At 41.8% G+C, this 12,598-nt stretch overlaps 1 protein-coding gene across 3 annotated transcripts in view; it reads left to right on the top strand.

The window, feature by feature from the left end:
- Nucleotides 1-12,598, top strand: part of OCA2 (OCA2 melanosomal transmembrane protein) — a 455,591-nt gene that overhangs the window by 385,236 nt on the left and 57,757 nt on the right. For 2 of the 3 annotated variants that reach the window (XM_059180246.1, XM_059180245.1), the window contains one exon: nucleotides 1,890-3,266. The exons of the other annotated variant lie outside the window; for it this stretch is intronic. In XM_059180246.1, the coding sequence (XP_059036229.1) occupies nucleotides 1,890-1,974 (85 nt within the window). In that variant the 3' untranslated portion in view covers nucleotides 1,975-3,266. Of the gene's footprint in view, nucleotides 1-1,889; nucleotides 3,267-12,598 lie in introns of those variants that run through there. 3 annotated transcript variants of the gene reach the window in all.

The following is a 12,598-nucleotide window of genomic DNA, read 5'->3' as shown; positions in this document are numbered from 1 at the left end:
TCTATACCATAACAGGTTACCCAAGTGACCTGGATAAACTTGCTTCCTTTTCCAAATTCCATCTGTACAGTGGGTGCAATGATAATAGACTTGAAAGGCGATATAAGCCGTTGATGTGGTCATCTGTGTGAGGATTTACATGGTGTCTAGATACTAAGTAAACAGTCATTTTTCTGATGGTGTCAGATCCCCAGATGATGCTCCTTCTTAGGATCGGTGTTATCTCTGAGCCACCAGTAACTCTTAATTGGAAGCACACCAGAACCATCTACAGGGAACTTCCTCTGGGTTTGGACTCCCCAAGTATAATGTCTTCTTTTTGTGGGATCCATCTCTTGCAAGGCAGATTTGCCTCTGAAACATACCAGATGTCCCAGGACCCAGGTTGACGTGTTCAACATCTTACTCAACATTGATGTAATTTAACACAATCTGTCACAGTGTGAAGAAAGGTTTGCATTTGTATGAAAGCTTGTGATGATATCTGTGGTGCTTGGAGTTGACCAGACACTGTTCCTGGGTGTATTTTTCCAGAATTCAATGATCAGGGTTGACTTATTGCAAACATATCTAGGTACTTAAAAAAAAAACAATAACCAAGTTTATTAATCTCAAGAAATTTAGATAATCTTAGTAAAACCTGTTGTTTCGGTTTTCTGTTTTGTAAAAGAAATGTCAGAATAGAAGCTACCACCTCCTTGGGGCACTGGGTAGCTCAGTCGGTTAAGCATCTGCCTTCAGTTCAGGTCATGATCCCAGGATCCTGGGATCAAGCTCTGCATTGGACTCCTGGCACTGCAGGGAGCCTGGTTCTCCCTCTCTCTCTGCCTGCTGCTCCACTTGCTTGTATTCTTTCTCTCTTCCTGTCAAATAAATAAACATTTTTAAATTTTTTTAAATGTTTATTTATTTATTTAATTTTAAGAAGCAGCAGCAGCTACCCCCTTCCTGAAATGTCTAATTCTGGCTTGGAATTTAAGGAACTATTTCACTTGTGGATGTAGTTTCTGTGTTTAAATTACAGCCTTGTGAAGAGAGCCTTGCTGTGGCTCTTTCTGAGTAGCCACTCCTCATGCCATGGTCAGGGAAAGGAAGGTCAGGGAAATGTCAAAATTCTTGTCATTATCACAAACTAGGCTCTTACCAGTGATTTTTTAAAGGTTTTTCAAGACAAAAACTTCCATCTTTGCAGTAACTTCCCTCAGTGACAATGAACCACTAAGCAATGTCTTCAAAGCATGAGTTCCAAATGCAAAGTGGGAATTGACTGGGATTTATTAGCCTGGATAGGGGTTTGTGGGAATACAAGTATATTATGGGAGGCATATAGTGAGGGGAACTTTCATCTTTTTATGACTTCTTTTGTATTTGTGCCTATCTACACTCTCATCTTCCCTTCCTAAGACAAAATACTATTTCCCAATCCTGCCTCTGAAGCTCTCTTCAATTTTAAGCATTACAAACTTCCCGGGTCTGTGGAAATATGACCTTTCTGGGAAACCAGTTTTCTCAGGACAATTGGAAGATGATGCAGAGATTTAAATAATGGTCCAGTTACACAATATTGGCAGTTGTAAGTGTCATTATCAATATCAACACTCTAATATTATAGATGAATAAGTTGAGGCTATAAAATGTCAACTAACATTTGCAAAAATTATAAGCACATCTCAAAATGTCATATATCTAATGAAGGCATACATCCATACCATCTAGACTAAAACCAACTTTTCAATTTCTAGAAATAAGAAGTAATTGACTTTATAGATACAGAAAGCTCCTAAATCATGACAAATATAACGATGCAATAAAAAATGTAATAATGAGTCTAGATCTTACAGTACTTACCAGATACCAGACACCACAATCCACTTTTCTTTGTTTTTCAGATTGGGCTTCCCAATGATGGTTGTCTCCTGCACAGTTGGAATGTGCTACCTCCTTGTTGCTCATGTTGTGATGGGATGGAATTAATAGATATACATCATTTGAAGACTAAAGGAAACTTGACCCATCACCAACATCAGTAGAAAAACACCCAAGACCACTCTTGGGAGAAGAAAAGGTGCTCATCATGGGGGTGCTCTGGAGTGGAGAATTTTGGCATCCATATTTATTCAGGTTAATGCTGGAAAATCACAGGAAATATGAAATAACTTACTAAAGATTCCACTATGGGAAAATATGTATATTTCAAAACACATCTTGCTCTGCTCTGTAAGAAAAGACACAAATGCAGTATTCTACCCAAATGGCTTATGCTATGTAACTGTCACTTTTCTGAGGCCTTCTATAGTTTTTTCATATAATCACTTTTCATGTTAAAATAATCAGCATTCAAATTGTATACTCTCCAAATACATATTCTCCCTTGGAAAAGGAAGACAGTTTGTAAGGAAACATTTTATGTGTTAAAAAAAAAAAAAAAAAAAAACTGTATCTTGACAAAAGATTTAGCATTTGTTAGTCTTCTAATTTTTTAGTTGTTTACATTGTGTAAAATTGTATTTTATCCATTTATATTTTTTCCTCTGGAGTTTTTAAGTCATCAGTTACAAGTGCAGGGTGCCTAAGTGGCTGTCTGTCAGGCGTCTGCCTTCAGCTTAGGTCATGATTCCAGGATTCAAGCCCTGCATTGGGCTCTCTGCTCAGCTGAGAGCAGAGAGATCTCCCTTTCCCTCTGCCCCTCCCTCCACTTGTGCTCTCTCTCTCTCAAATAAATAAAATCTTCTAAAAAATGTACAAGGGCATAAATTTGACTTGTAAGAATGTCATAAGTGTTTTTAAAATAATATTTTACATATTTAATATCTAGAATAATAATCTTCAGTTTTGAAGGTGGTACATGCTATTTCCAATGATTATACAAAAGTGTGGTTAATGCACCCAGTTCTGCACACTGCACAGGACTCTAGGGTTTCAGTCAATGTTTATTAAATGTTGTTCTTTTGTGGAGTATTATGTGTGAGACAAAGGTAGTGAGAGCAAAGAGCAAGGGGATCTGAGGTCTCATCTGCTTTGCTTGGTCAGTACTGTTGTTATAGCCCAGACAACCGACCTCTTCTTCAGTTTTTGTTCTACTCTGTGTGATTCCTTGAGATGAAAATGTTTACTGGGGACTCTCCTAGAAGTGGTAGTTGTATAAAGTGTCTGATTTCAAAAGGTTTAGGATCCCCAGGGCACTAAATAGTGGGAAATAGATCTTTCTAGTTATATTTCTGTCCCTGGCACTCTTAGGATAAATGTGCCCTTTCTACAGTTTAGAATCTATATTTGTTAAATGGCAACCTGTGTCTTTCCTGAAAGGTAGGGAGAGAGTTTATGAGAATATGACCTTTGAATGCATGAGCCATCTTTGAATTCTTTGACAGCAAAGATGACATGAAGTTCCAATTTGTTTTAAAATCTGATCTTGGTCATAGAAGCTGCTGTGTGACCCTGACACAGTGCTCCAGAGGAGCCTACAACCCAGACATCCCCAGGAAGGAGACCTGACAGCTGTTCTAGCTCTGCTCCCTTTTCATGTTGCCTTACTGATGCCTAGATATCCCTAATGTCTTTCACTAAAAGCCATGGTCTTCTCTTCTCCCCCATATTTTCATGTCTCGTGGTGGTATTGGTGCCTTCCTTGTGCCAAGCTGCTGCTTCTAATTTACAGGTCTTCTTTCCTCCTTAACATTTCCTCCCCCATGATGCTGCACCCTCTGTCTCTCCACCTCCCACCTATCCTCACTGGTGCCTTCCTCAGGCCTCAGTCACTCCTTCTCACTCTTAAATACCCTTGGATCTTGAGCCCCTCAGTTTCTCAGCACTCTCCATTCAATATTCAAGCTTCATTATATCTGAACTTTGTCTCCAGTAGCTGCCACTTGAATTCTTCATCTCACATCTCTCTCTCGGACACTTGTGGTCATCTGCTCCAGATCACCACATAAACACCTTCCTCCACTGATGTCTCCAGTTCATCAGTCACTCCCCTGCTAACCTCCCACATCAGTTTCCTCCTAGATTAGTTTTCTACCTCTACTTTAAATTCAAAAACACTCTTAAATGAATTGCCACTACTCTCTCTTTTATGGCCCTGTGTTTAAGCACCTGAATAGTGCTGAGATAATTTATCAGTTGGAATGACTGGTTTTACTTCAAAATAGAGAAAACAAGCATCAAATGGACACTCAATCTACCTGACTCGTTTCTTGCATTTTCCTAGTGCAGCTGTCAGAATCCTGGCTAGAAACACATGGCTGCTCAAATTGGGTTAACTTAGAGGGAATTTAACCAGTATGTGGCACTCCTTCAGACTGGTTGAAGGTTGAGAGAGGGAAATAGCAGAACATAGAGATGCAGGGAACTGGATGGCAAGAGGCCTCTGATGGAACCTGTGCTCTTCTGCAGTTGGTTACAGCCAGCAACAGTAACTTTGCTGGGAGGGGGCTGTGTGAATTATCTTGACTTCACTCCTTTTACTCCCTTTGATTTCTAATGTCCTTCCCATTGACTGAAGCCAGCCAGAAGTCAGAAGGGGAAAGGAACTGTTGATGTTTTCACAAGTCAGCTCTTATGGATACAAAGCAGGGCAAGTAGCATGTAAAGTGGGTTTGAAGGAGCAGTTAGAAGATACACTATTCCATCCACCAGTTCTGCTCTTCAGCAGATAAAAAGTTCATATCTGCAATAAAGGAGACATTGAAAGTGCCGTCAGCTTTCTTGTCACCAGGAGACAATGCAAGTTTGTCTATACTCCCTCCTGACACTGTCTCCAGAATTAATAGGTGAATAATCCAATGCTCATTAAACCCCATTTCATCATGATAGGAAAAGGCTATATTGAAGGGACAAACTGTAGCTTTGCTATATTTATGGCACCACTATAAGCCAGTTATCCCTGTTGGAGTTGTTCTGATACCTCATGCATAAACCCCTCGGGGACACAAAGACCATGAAGACATCCTTTTATAGTCTGAATTTACCATGAAATCAAGATGAAAATCTATTTTCTTTTCTGCATATGAGGATTCTGAACTTGCATTAGTAGTTGTGTATTACCTTTGACAGGTGCCTTGCCCCACATATACTCCCAAGGCCAGATACAGGCATGCGTGGAAGAAGAGGTGGCAAAGCACCAGACACAGCTGCCATGGGAATCTGAGCAACTTCCTCCTGAAAATTATGTGTGCCTTCCAGACATGCCTGGGCCCAGTTTTTTAACCACCATGTAAGAGAAGACCAACTTTATGGTTGGTTGGTTATGATGCACAGCTCAACTTGTCTGGTCACACTGTTTCTCATAATCAGGTCCTCAATCTGAACCAGGGCATCTAAGAGTTGCTTTTAGTGGAGATGAGTAGTCAGAATAAGAAGGCAGAGACTTTAACTAAATCCTCGGGATCTGTACGGTGATTCTCCCATTGAGGTTTGTCGAGACCTCCCCTCAATGTATTGTGCCATTACGGAAGGTCAGTGTGGCCAGGCAGCTTGCACTACAACCTGGCCCTGCTGAAAGGTTTTTGCTTGCTTTGGTCACCTTTAAATCATGTAGCCTCATGAGGTTAGAATAGATTCTCCAATCTGACTTAACATTGCCTATAAAATAAAAAGTAGACCAAGAAGAATTATATTTTGTATTTAACGTGTGTGTGCAAAAATTTGTCTCTCACTTTGCAGAGTAATTTTAAGGAATCATTGGCACTAACATCTGCCATTTGCATCAGGATGTCATATTTTTTTCTTTTTATTGTCTTGGTGTGAATGCGGAAACTTTCTTAAAATAATATGGAAAAAAATGGAGACTCTGATAATTATTTGATGTATCTTTCCTGGGACTCATTCTGGAGCTGGGGAAATAACCACAGGATTGGTCCACTATCCTACAGGATCAACTATTGTACGGACTTAGCTCAAGAATGCATCTACTGCCTGTCCTTCATAGGCATCTTCTTTGTCTAATGAATCAGAGGGTATTATGTGTCACTGAAGACTGCAGAAAATTAGCAACTATATATGGAGATCTTGTTCTTTTCACCAATGCACAAGTTCCCTGATAAATGGCCACAAGACACTTGTGTTTTTTCACTGCATTCCTCTGAGGAAAGTGTGAGGGGAAGCACTAAACACATCCTTGCCTGTGCTGCAGTGTTCTTTCTCAAAGAGACATAGCCTCCTTTCAAGGAACACATTTAGATCTGGGAAGTAGCTGAGGTCTTTAATCCTTCTTATGATCCTTGAGTTGAGTTAGGATGCAGATTTTCCCCCCAATTTTATGTGGGAAGCTGCTCATATAATTCACTACCATGAACTCCATGACTGTTTTGCCTTTTAGTATAAGTCTCTGAAGCTTATTATGGAAACTGTGCCCACCTGATGACAATAGTGAAGCACTTCCTTGGCTTCTTCTGTCTCAGGATCCCATTATTCCTACTGGGAAAAGAAGATTCAATTCAATTTTTGTGACCCCTATTTCAGAGGACAACCATCCCAGGGTTTCCCACAACACTGATGCCCTCTTCCACATCCTCTTCTCCAGGAAGGAAGTGACCAATGAGTTCTCTTAAGGGACTTCTTGGGGCTAGAGGGTAGGTCATGAGTAATTAGTATGAGCCTTCGGACTCTTTTGTCTGTTTGCCAAGGATTAACCAATTCTATGCCAGTGCATAAAATTGACATGTCTTCTAAGTGCTCAAGCCAACACACAAAATCTCAAATTCTATGTGAGTGCACTGACTAAAGATATTGGTCCATTCAAGCCTTATATTTCATTCTCCCTGTGTGACATCTATAGATTTCTATCCTTTACATGCTCCTTAAACAGAGTGGTGAAGTTTGACATTTTCAGTAGACAGGATATTTTGACTTGAAGTGGACTTTCTACTTCTCTATTCAAAACATACTGGTATCTTGTTAGACTCCTGGAGAAAATGGAGGGTATTGGGGATGAATCTTGAGGCAAATCCACATCAGCTTGAGAAGCAAATGACTCAGGTACAGCCATGAAATGGCTGTTGGTTAAGAAAAGTTGCTCTCCTGTTTATTACCAAGGGGGAGCTCAGGAGAGTTTGAGAGTTCAAACTTCTTAGTCACGTCTGAGTTTGATCACAGGCCCACACCCCACTTTCAGGGTCCTACTCTTTCTTTACCAGTGTCCTTACCAATCTTCATAGTCAGGCCTAGGTCTAGGCTTCAGCCAGATCTGCTGGACTACTTCCAATCTGCTTTCAAAGTTTTCTGATCAACTACTCAGGTTCTCATTTGGATAAATACCTCAGCTTTCAATTCCTGTACTGTACAGGTCAAAAGGAAGTTCACCTTCCTCTACTCTGGAACGATTTCACACTTCCTTTCCTCCAAGCCCTCACACCTCATTTGCCTCCACCCCTGGTTTTACTTCTTTGAAAACACAGAAGCCCTCAGAGAAGAACACTGTCATTAGCAATTTTACAAGTTTGCTGCATCTGGCCCCAAAAGTTCTGTCTTACTTTATAACATAAGAACAGTTACCTTGTCAAAGGCCAATCCCTCAGTGTTTGCTCTGAATCTTGTAGTTCTCATTTCTCACAGGAGCTTCACTGCTTCCAACGAGAAACTGTTCTCTGCATCATCTACTATATCATTCCCATCCACATACAAACATGATTTTGTGGACTTCACTCATTCACTCATTTATTCATTTAAAGGTACAGTACATCCTACTTTTAAAAAGTTCTCATTAGTCACTTCACTTCTTCAAAAGACCTACATTAGTACCTGTTTGTGGTAACTAAAGGAAATCTGAAGAGTATTTTTGCTTTTATGAGGAAGGGTGAAAAGCAAAACCAGCATTCAGTGTCGGTTTTTCAGGAAGATGTTGCAGAGGAAGCACGCAGCCTGAGCAGTGAGGGTGGCCCCACAAGCTCCTTCCCCAGAAACTGTACCCCACATCTCAGCATCAAGCGGCCGTAGCTTTGAACTGTGTCTGTGAGCATCTGCTTTATCTTAATTCATTTTGTGTGTCTGTTAGCAAGATGTGTCCTAAGATGCTAGAAAAGCCTGAGAGAGGTTATTTTTGGGATCTGGGAATGCTCAAAACATTTTTCATATAAATTAATGGTATTTGCTTCATGATTTGTCATTTTGGGTTGTGAAAGGTTTCATTGGAACACTCTGCTTATGGATAGCTGAGAAAAATCTGTATTTACTTAATGTTTTTATGCTCTGGACAACTTCTCTAGGTGCTAGAGATGGAACAGCAAGTGAATGAATGAATGAATAACTCACTCTAACTTCATGGAATTTATCTTAAATGTCACTTTAAAAATCAACTTCCTTCATCTCCCACTGACTGCACTTCTAAAACTTTTTTGAAACAATTTTTGTCTGTACCATTTATATTTTCTCTTCTCCAGGCTACTGTCTTTTTATTACTATAAATAATTCAGGTATACAGAAATTAAAAAATATAATGAATATCTGTGTATGTACTAATGGCTGACTTGAAAAAAATACTAAATATCACTGAAATTCCTCTCTGTTCCCCTCCTGATAACTCTCTCCTTCTCCCCTTCACTAGAGTTAACCACAAACTGATTTGATGCTTTTGCTCAAGTCATGTAATCAAATTCTCTTGTATCATTACTCCAGCCAGGGTCCTGGATCCCTGTGTCATTGTCACCACTGTGCCTTACTTGAACTGGTGCATAGAGTAGATTAAATAAATATTTCAGGCAGTGGTGAGTTCTGGGAAGAAAAATGCAGCTAGTGGTTTTAGATAGGCTGGTTGGGGACAGGACATCTGAGCAGAGACACAAAGGGAGATCAGTTATAGAGGGGTCTGGAGAAAGGAGTGCACAAGAAGTGAGACCCCCATGGCAGGAACATGCTGCGGTGTTATTGTATCAGCAGAGTGAGATAGGGGAAGAGGAACCCAGGTTCTGGCCCTGCAGGACTACAGGCCAATGGGAAGACTTCAGATATTTGTTCACTGAAAGAAAACACTAGATGGAGAGATGGGGTAGGTTGAAGGGAGTGGGGTCACATCCCAGCTGTCCTAGAAACATGTTGCTGTCTCCATTTCTGAGTCAAAGACAAGAACTGGGAAAGTAAGGTTATTTAGGTTATTGCAATGGGGAGAATGTACCAGCTCCTCAGAGTGTCTTAAAAGGATGGATGTGCTGTTTTTAGTGGGGAGCAAACAAGCTGCAGATGGGATGATTTGAGGTTGGGGTTGTTTTGAGAAAGGGGAAGACTCAGTTGTCAGAACATGGAATGCTTTTGTTTGTAGTCAATGTCAAAAGTAGTAATCAGTAAAAGTTTATTACACACACACCAAAAAGTTTGCACCCAGAACACTCAAACTAAAACATGGATTGAGGCTCTATACTGCCATAGAAGAGCTTATATAGTGAGCAGTCAGGGACTAATCTTCACATTGATTAGTTATTACATTAAAATTTCCTTAAATGATAGGGATTTTGTTACTGGTTACCTCATACCAATATTGGGAAGCAGTTTAAGTTTTGCTTATGATTTCCAAAGACATAAACAAGAAATAACATAGGGCAAGTTAGTCTTGAAAAAAAAAAAAAAAAAAGTTAACTTAAGCTTTGTTTGTATGACTGAACTAGTTTTGTCTCCTCAGGGAATTTTTGAGGCTGAACTCTGTTTTTTATTTTAACTTAAACTAGTTTCAGGGGACCAACAGTTCTCCTCTTGACCAATCAATCACAAGAAACAGTTTTAAGCTTCGCTAATCTGTCATGAAATGAACAGCAGTTGGAGGATCTGTGTTTGACTTCGGCAGATACAATTACATAACTGTTGGGCTGCGGGTCACCCTGTCTCAAAACAGCAGCATTCAAGTAACTGAGAATAGCAATACAAAATATATCTAAATCTTCCCCTGCATTGTGGAGCAGGAGGCTCCAGCTAACAACCCCCAGTGAGGATCCTCACTCCGTGGAGGACAGTGAAGAGCACCAGAACACACCACCAGCAGTGGCGGTCCCACCACAGGCCTCAGCTCACTGCACCAGCTGTGGAGTTGTGGTTGCCAGACAAAAGGTATTGTTTGGAACAATGCCTTATTCACAAAGGGAGACCCAGCAAGATCAGTGTCTGCAGTGTGTGCTGCTCTCCCACCTCAGCACAGTCTCCAGATAGCAAATGCAGGGTGGTGGGCTGTATGCACCCCTCTCCTGTTGCAGGCAGAGGCCCCCATTCCCTTCTGCAGGGGGGGCAGATAAACTAGTGGGCTGAAACAGGTGCCACGTGGTATAGACACTTAAATAGAATGAGAGCAGTCACTGAGAACTTCATCCGTATACATATTAGATTGGGGTCACCAAGGAGAACTCGATACACACAGTTCAGGTTGGAACAAAGCTTTACTCACAGAGGGAAAGCAGACTTGGCAAGATCAGCATTCACCCCAGAACAGGGAATGATTTCTGCTAATAAGGAAGGTGAACCCGGGATCAGCAACAGCTTAATTCCTGGCCTCCATCTGAGGGAAATATTCTGGACCTTGGGCACTGATGGGGGCAACGGATCCCCTCCAGCGGGAGGGACACTATGGCTACTTCCCCAACAGGCATCTTTAAAGAAAACCAAAAGGAGACAGGTGCAAACCCACAGAAGTACTCATTAGAAGCAAATCCTTTTTGCCTGTCCCTTTCCCTGTCACCAGCACCGACCTGGCACTTGGGCTCTCTCTTCCTCCCAGAGCCCAAAGTACTTGCTCCACACCCAGCTCATTCCTTCCCACTCACTTCCGGTCTTTCTAGATTCGTCTTCATTCATTCGTCCCTGCCATTCTTCATTTTCAGAGTAAAATTTCCATAATCCTGTCTTTGCTTTCTTTCAATCCTGCTTTTTTACACCTTATTTTAAGTGATTTATCAACTTATTAAAAGACCATCTTCTCCCTCCCTGGTGGTCCCTCTCTCAGCAAGGCAGTCTCAGATGCCCAGGGTTGGGTGGGAAGGGGGCTAGATCTAATCACTGTTTTTAGTTTTTTCTTGCTCCTGTTACGCGGGACTTTTTTCAGCACTAACAGTGACTAAAATGAGGCACAGATGTTGCTATGTGAACAGGCTTGGCCAGCTGCAGGGGGACCTGCCTTTTCAGTGACCTCCAATCTCTTTCTCATACTCTTTTATGGATCTTACAGTGGTAGGAAATCAATGAAAACTTTCATGGGTGAAATGGGTTTTAGAGGAAGCATTTGTGAAAAAGGAAGCAGCTGGTAAAAGATCAAAAGAAGAGACACCGCCAGTGTTAAGGCTGGAAAGGCAGTACACTCAGCAGGAGTGGCTGGAGAAAGAAGTTTAGGGGTCCAGAAGGAGAGCAGGGGCTGCTGGTGGGGAGGGAGTCCTGCTGAGAGCAAAGGGAAGTCAGCCTCCTCCCCCTGCTCTGGTCAATGGAATTCATTTACCAGGCGCCATCAGAACATAATCTGTGCCTGAAGAACAAGGGGTTTTATTGCAATCTACTTGCTGTATGGTGATGGGACTCCTGGCCTTCACACGGTAGACAGCAGGCTTTCAGCTGCTCAAATCACCATCATAGCCCACTGGACCCGCAAGTGCTTGTAGACACAACACAAACAGACATCTGTGACATGCTCAGGATTGTATTTGAGGTGTCTGGACCCATTGCTGGAATAAGCTTCATGGAAAGAAAGAGGGCAAATGGCAAAAGTCCGACCGAAGACTGTCGGGAGTCTCTCTGCCCTGGTGTTTGAAACAGGGACCAGGGACAATTGAAAACATGTTATTTCATTGGGTAGAGCTGATGTTCTTCAGGGCAACCTGAAGTTGAGTGGAATAAAGCCTGTCCTCGCCCTTTTCTTAGGAGCACTGCAAAATGTCAGTTCCTCTGTTAGTCTCTGCATCAAGGATCAGCTCAGTCCTCTGTCACAAGCCACTCACAGCCCATCCAGACTAAGCACATGTACCTTCTTAATTGCCTTTTGTCACCATGGGCAGTGCCAAGGCACTTCCTTCCCAGGTGTGCAGCAGGAAGAAACTGAACTGAGAGGGGCAAAAGGACTCTTGGAATGTCTGCTTTGATGACATTTTACACCGTGGGTGAATTAAAAACAGATTTTCCGATTAAGTGCCTAATTTAATACAGGCTCATGAAGTATGTACAAGAGAAACAGGGGGCAGCCAGCTCCTGCCTTTCAGGAGCTTTCATGAAATGTTACATATTCCCTAATTTTCTTCCCATTGCAATCTCTCCCCGAGTCTGTCACCATGTGCTGGCATGCTCTATCATCCAACCAGACCCCTCAGAGAGGTTTGCATGTGGCCAGAGAGCAATAAAAATGTTTGTGGATTAATCCATCACTTCAGAGCCTAGTATAGGCAGAGGGAAAGTCTTTGATCCCTGGAAGAAAAATTCTTTTAGTGTGTTCCCTACTCTGCATTTCAGTCAGTCCTCTCTCCGTTTTTGCCCAGCTTTCTTTTGCAGACAGTGGCAAACCTTACAGATAGGTAATATGGCCCAGTTCCGCCTTATCACTTGCATGTAAATATTACTGGTCTCAGCCATCCCATCTCATTCCTTTCCTTCTCTCAGGATCCAGCCTTTGAAACTGTCATCCAGAATTTTTGGAGTGGGAGGG

The sequence above is a fragment of the Mustela lutreola genome, chromosome 7 (genome assembly GCF_030435805.1).
Source record: "Mustela lutreola isolate mMusLut2 chromosome 7, mMusLut2.pri, whole genome shotgun sequence".
NCBI lineage: Eukaryota > Metazoa > Chordata > Mammalia > Carnivora > Mustelidae > Mustela > Mustela lutreola.
Note: the sequence above shows the minus strand (reverse complement) of the source record. Positions and strands in the feature narration are given on the sequence as shown.